Here is a 6,262-nt window from a genome sequence, read left to right as displayed (position 1 = left end):
ACTAGTATGGCAATATGTAAATCAATGGATGTGTAACTGATGTGATTCTGCAATCTGTATTTGGGGTAAAAATGGGAGCTCATAACCCACTTGAATCAAAGTGTGAAATATGATATATCAAGAATTATGTAATGTTTTGAACAGCCAACAATAAAAAATTAAAAAAATAAAAATAAAAAAAATAAAATGTGCGTGGCTTAATTGTGAATCAGAAGGACGGGATTGCCTGTCCTCAGCTAGGGTAAGTTCTCCTCTCCTCCCTACCTTCAGCTGAGCAAAGAACCACCATGACTTGGCTCCTGTACGTAGCCTGAGGATGGTGCCAGTTCTATGAGATGGCACTAACAGAAAATCAGCAGCTGGATGGGGGCTTGGAGGTGTTCACGGCAAGAACCTCAGCAGGCCAGCTGGGCACAAGCTGGTATGACCCTGACCTGGTGAAGAGAGGCTGCAGTGCTAGAAATCACTGGCATTCTGAAATTATCAAGTAATCATTCCAGAGCAAGTCACTTTAATTTACCAAAGTGGCAAACTGCAATTATTGCTCAAAATGACATTCATTCCTGTATGACAACATTTAATGCTCTCTAAAAAAAAGTTCTTTAATTGCATGCATAATTTTAAATTACTGTAATTTGCTCAAGATTCTGTGAAAACCTTTATGCCCCCTTGAAAGATTTAAAAAAAAAAAAACAACTCAAAAGGATAATGGAAAGACTTACAATTTTATAGCCAAGTTATATGATTTGGAGGGTGGTACAGATGAGGTGACATAGGAGTTGTATAAAACAAAGTAAAAATGAACACTCTTTAAATTGCAAGTATGTTAAAGGAAAAGTTTATAATCCTGGAGAGCCAAGCTCATTGTATTATTATATCTACCTTTTAATTTGCTGTTTTAAAAACTCATATTCAATAGAATATGATGTTTCTCACTTTTCTGCACCTTGAGTAACTTCTGTTCCCATAAATTTGTTAAAGTAGTGAAAACATATTGCCGTTCTTCTTTCTTTCAGAATTTTATAAATTATGGAGAAGCCAAAAGATATATTGTTAACTATCACAGGAAAGATGAAACAATGTTATTATAGTAACCTAATCTAAGTGAAAAAATTCTTAATAATGCTTCTTCCTCAGTTGGGTCTGGTCACATACACCTGTAACCCAGTGACTTGAGAGGCTGAGGCAGGAGGATTCCAAGTTTGAGGCCAGCCTCAACAACTCAGCAAGACCCCATCTTGAAATAAAAATAAAAAGGGGTGTGGGCGTAGCCCTGTGGTAAAAAACCTCTGGGTTCAATTCCTAATACCACACATAAGCAAATGCTTTTTCATTATATGAAATCTGAACTTAGCCATATCCTCCCCTTTCTTCTGGGTAACTACATGGAAAGAGCACATTCCCTCTGACCATCAGCAATAGCAGTTTAGGGCTGGTTTCACTGAATTACATGAATGGCTTCCTGCCCATCCACCTTCAAAAAACTGCAGAAGGCTTCAGTTGGGATATAAGCCCTGAGATCTGCTGTCTGCAGCGTGAGTGATAATCTGCAAAGGATCAGGCCTGGAGCAGGACAGAGCTCAGGGTGCCATGAGCTATTCCACACCTTGAATGCAGGCACAAAGGCACCCAGCAAAGCAGGTGAATCAAAACTGAAATCCAACAGGCTCTGCCAGTCAGCTTCCAACCCTGACAGGGGCGTAGGCCACTTAGATGAGGTGGCACTTTGTAAAGACACTGCGTCAACCACCCAGGGACAGTGGACTCTCTCTACTCCATACCAAAGTCTTACAGCAGGCAGCAGGGTCTGGATCACCCCCAAGATTCAGAGCACTGCTAGGTCCTCCCACAACAACTGGGAGCCTCAATTTTCTGACACACTCACCTCTCAAAGTCACCAGGGAGATGCAGAAGTGAGGAAGGGGCAGGACACACCTCTAATTAGACATGGAGGAAGCACTCTGCAAGACCAGACCCAGACCCATGCCCAAAACGAGCATGCTGAGGATGAGGTGTGTGGGCAGTAGGGAGGAGAGGCACAGAAGGCCCCAGGAGTGTCCCCCATGATTCCATCTCTGGTGCACACTGCCCCCGTCCAAGGTAATGAGGAGAAGTGGATGTCAGATGCCCAGAAACTGTGAGCCAGGGCCTTGCCTTGTCCTTGACCAGGCTGGGCATCCCTGTGTTACTGAGAGATGATGCAGTGATCGCTTCATGGAACTGATCTAAGGAAATAACCAGACTTACTGGCAAATGGCCTGCAGAGGAGCTTCTACAGGTGGCCGGCACATCAAGGCAGGGACAATTCTTGGTGGCCTTACCCAGATATTTGGCCTCTGGGCGCTTTCTATTCTTGGACTGCATTCATTGGGGAAGGAAAATTTATCTTGAAAAGCAGAGCAGAATACTGTGACATGAATGCCATTGACCATGGAGTGAAGCTGCTCTTGACTCAGCAGCCAAGGACCCGACACTCTTGGCCACAGTCAAAAATGTCTGTGCACATGAGACCTCCATCAGTGTGCTGTGTACTCATTGCTTTGTGTCACTCATCAAAGCTGAATTTACTGGAAACCCGAAGAGATAGTACAGACAAGTAACCCAGGCATTTTAAAAATCCAGTTTCCTGGGCTGGGGATGTGGCTCAAGCGGTAGTGCGCTCGCCTGGCATGCGTGCGGCCCGGGTTCGATCCTCAGCACCACATACAAACAAAGATGTTGTGTCCGCCGAGAACTAAAAAATAAATATTAAAAATTCTCTCTCTCTCTCTCTCTCTCCCTCCCTCTCTCACTCTATCTTTAAAAAAAAAAAAAAAAAATCCAGTTTCCTTGGAAATCTCTGACCTTTGATTTCCTGAGTAAATTGCTTCCTTATCACATCAGCCCTGAAATGGTCACCACATACTCATGGAGCAGCCCTGACCACCCATATCTTCCTGCTGGAGCAGAAGCTAAACCTCTAACAGAGATTGTGCGATTGATATCATCATGAGAAGCTCCTCTGTCCCTCTCACGTTGCCTGGTGCCAGACTGGCAGGGCCGACAGGTGGGAATAGGCCCAGATGCTGCTCCCTGGACAGAGGGCTGCTCACCTTCACGTTGGGAGTGTAGAGATTCCTGAGAGAGGCAAGGGCGGCAGACAAACCCTCGGTGCTGTACCCTATCCACAGGGCTTGCAGATGGCTAGAGGAGATTCCAGTCTTCTTACTGAGGCCCTGGAAACAACCAGAAACAGATCCCGTGAACATAACCTTCCTACCCGTGGCATCAGTTTGACTGCAGGGTCGCCAAGAGGGTACAACAGGTGCTGAAGGCAGGGTAACTTTCGAGAACAATGCCCTGTGAGCCTTCCCTGGCTACAACTGTGGGTCAGGGAATCACCCTGTTTTTGCTACATGAATTGCACACCCGGGGAGAGAGATGATGAAAAGGAGAAAGCTTCCCTTTATAGAATTAGAAGATTAAATGATAGAATTAGGAAATCACTGTAGGCAACCCCTAAAGAATGAGTGAGTCCGGGCATGACCAGTAAGGGCTGATGGTATCACAAAATAAGCAGCAAGCACAGGCCATGTGTTTCCTGCAGACACCCTTTAACCACAAAATCATCTCGACACCTTGCAGGGGGTAAAGTCAACCCAAAGACTAATGACAGGAAATCCAGGGGCGAGAGTAACACATTAAACTACACCTTGAGAAGCAAGCACACAATCAGAAATCAAGGTGGTGTGAAATTATATAGGTCAAAGAACTCAAGTTCTTTGACAAGTAAATAACAAGGAAACAAAAGGGAATAAAGGCAAACTCCGCATGAAAAGAAACTTGAAAGGGATTCAAAGGGGGAAAGTTACACTCACCCAGAGCATTCAGATGCATGCTCATGTGATAAATTATAAAGAAATACAAGGAAATGACTGTAAGACGGCAGCTTTAGGGAGGGAGAAAGGGAGTCATGTTTGGGATGGGGCTCATGGAGGGCTTCTGAGATGGCTCACACAGCTGTCCAAAATCTTCAAAACTACAAAAGACAACAAGGAAGCCCTCCCTCCTATGGGTGCATGCCTCACCTTGAAAATGTGGGCCTTCAGGATGTGGTGGCCAAGCTCCATGGTCTGCTGGCGGTTCAGCTTGCCCTCCTGTCGAGAGAACATGAACGCCAGGAGAGCGTGTCCGCTCCTAGAACAAGAAACAGAAGGGCTCATGATGAAAGGTCTTGTGCCACCCCACCACGGACATTGCCATGCAACCCTAGAACTCTTCCTCAGTGCCACCACACACACTGGGTGGGCTGCTGCCTTTTTAAAGATGGCAAATGCTGCTTATTCGATGAGTCATGTTAAGGGATTTTTCTGGCTGCCCCGTCTCTGTGGAGTGACCCTCTCTGAGGCACTAGTACAGGGCAAGGCTGGAATCACCCACTCTCCTCATCAATTATCACTGCGTCATTGATTTATGCTGTCACAAAAACGCAAACTCCATGAGACAAGGGGGCTCCTCTAAGTCACCACTATAGTCACAATGTCTAGCAATGTGCCAAATACTCAGTAAGTATATGTTTCTTGGATATGGATGGATGCACAGACAGATGGAGCAGAACCCTCTGGCCTGCAGGCCCGCCTACTCCACCACTGGGGTAACACCAGAGCAAAGGACAAGGCCTTATTGTTGGGAGGAAAGAACAACCTAGCCATGCTCAGCAACAGCCTGTGATCCGTAATGCCTAGAATTCCAGGTTTGGATGGCACGGGTTCCTGTGGGCTTCCTATAGCTGGGCACTTGGTGGACATCGACCAACACCATTCACTTATGCCCCACTTACTCTTTGATGAAGGAGCCACCCTACCATTGCCTATAAGGACTCATGCGGTCTCCTTGTGGACATGGGGCCTTCAAGCCGATTTGTTTGGAAAAGACACCCACCCACCATCTATCAACCTGACAATTTTGAACTGCTGTTCTGTTAGGGAAAAGCAGGTAGTTCTGGAGGAAGAGGATAAATGATACATATAAAATCCAAAATGTGAATATAGATATTCACTTTTAAAAGCATTCTCCTAGTAGCAGCTAATCTAGATGATGAAAAGCAGGCATCACTTATATCCTATTCATCCACATGCATGCCTACTTCTCAAAGAGGTTGGAAACCACATTAGAGAGGAGAAATTCAAGGAGATGGACATGCAAAATAAGTCTCCACGCACAAGGAAGGGCATGATCTCCAAGGCCAGGCTGACTTGGGACCAAGTGGCCCCTTCTAAGACAATCTGCATCCACGAGTTCATGAGTGTTCCAAAGCCTGCGGGTATGAAGCCTGAGCTCTATCCCAGATGCAGAAACCTGTCTGCATTATCTCCCTCACCCTTCCACATAATCACTGTTTACATGAGGAAACAGGGGCCTGAGCAGGTAAAGTGCTTTGTCCAAGGCCACACAGCTAGTAAATGAGAGCGCAGGGGTTTGACAAACAGTCTGCGAGAAGTGAGGGCCTGGGCTCTTGACAGTTCAACATGACTCTGGGTTTGTTCACTGATGTCCACCTTATGACCAGCACCATGTGGGACAGGAGGATGATGCAGGGTGTTTCTCTCAAAGAGCTCTTGGCAACTGGAGGAGACACAAGTAACCAAGACGGAACACAGCAGGAATGGTGCAATGAGCAGGCTCAATGGGCACAAAGAGGTGGCCAGCTGCCCCCTCACTTGGCCCTTGTGCCTTCCTTTGCATTTCCAATTTCTTCTTCCTTGTGGACCATGTGTCCACACTGTCTCAATGTTTCCAACAAGGTCCCAACCTCCTCCTGTGTTTTCAAAACCAAAAATGCTTCCACACGCGAAACCCCAAATCTCTCAAGTCTTCCATCCCCCATGCCAGGCTGTGGCTCTTTCCTCTGTCACTCCTTACAATCCCAAAGAAGGGGTCTCCTAAGGATGCAGGATCTTATTCCTACGCTGAAAGTTTAATGGCTTTCCTCTTAATCCTCATTTTCCTTCACCTCTTGGTGGCACCTCTGTCCTCCTTCCCTGAAGTACAACACCCTTTTCCTCTGTTTACACAAACTTCCTCACCAGATCACACCACACCCTTTCATCAATGACGCCAAATGTTCAACTACCAACTTTTCCTCCAATGTTACAGTCAGTCCTGCCCATGGAGCCTGGGAAAGGCAGCTACCCCACAGCCATCTATGTCCTAGAGAAAGCTGCCCCCTGCCCTCCTGCTCTTATTGGGAGCAACTCCAATCCAATCCTGAGACTTGACACCC

The 6,262-nt window shown here is 46.3% G+C and overlaps 1 protein-coding gene across 26 annotated transcripts in view; it reads right to left on the bottom strand.

Annotated features, from left to right (window-relative positions):
* Tanc1 (tetratricopeptide repeat, ankyrin repeat and coiled-coil containing 1) overlaps positions 1-6,262 on the bottom strand; it is a 231,962-nt gene that overhangs the window by 39,400 nt on the left and 186,300 nt on the right. For all 26 annotated transcript variants that reach the window (XM_048812307.1, XM_048812313.1, XM_048812308.1 and 23 more), the window contains 2 exons: positions 4,068-4,176; positions 3,093-3,215 (listed from right to left, as the gene is read on the bottom strand). In XM_048812307.1, the coding sequence (XP_048668264.1) occupies positions 3,093-3,215; positions 4,068-4,176 (232 nt within the window). The remainder of the gene's footprint in view (positions 1-3,092; positions 3,216-4,067; positions 4,177-6,262) is intronic.

The sequence above is a fragment of the Marmota marmota genome, unplaced genomic scaffold (assembly GCF_001458135.2).
Source record: "Marmota marmota marmota unplaced genomic scaffold, marMar, whole genome shotgun sequence".
Taxonomy (NCBI): Eukaryota; Metazoa; Chordata; class Mammalia; order Rodentia; family Sciuridae; genus Marmota; species Marmota marmota.
The sequence above is the reverse complement of the archived record's forward strand: the minus strand, read 5'-3'. Positions and strand labels throughout refer to the sequence as shown.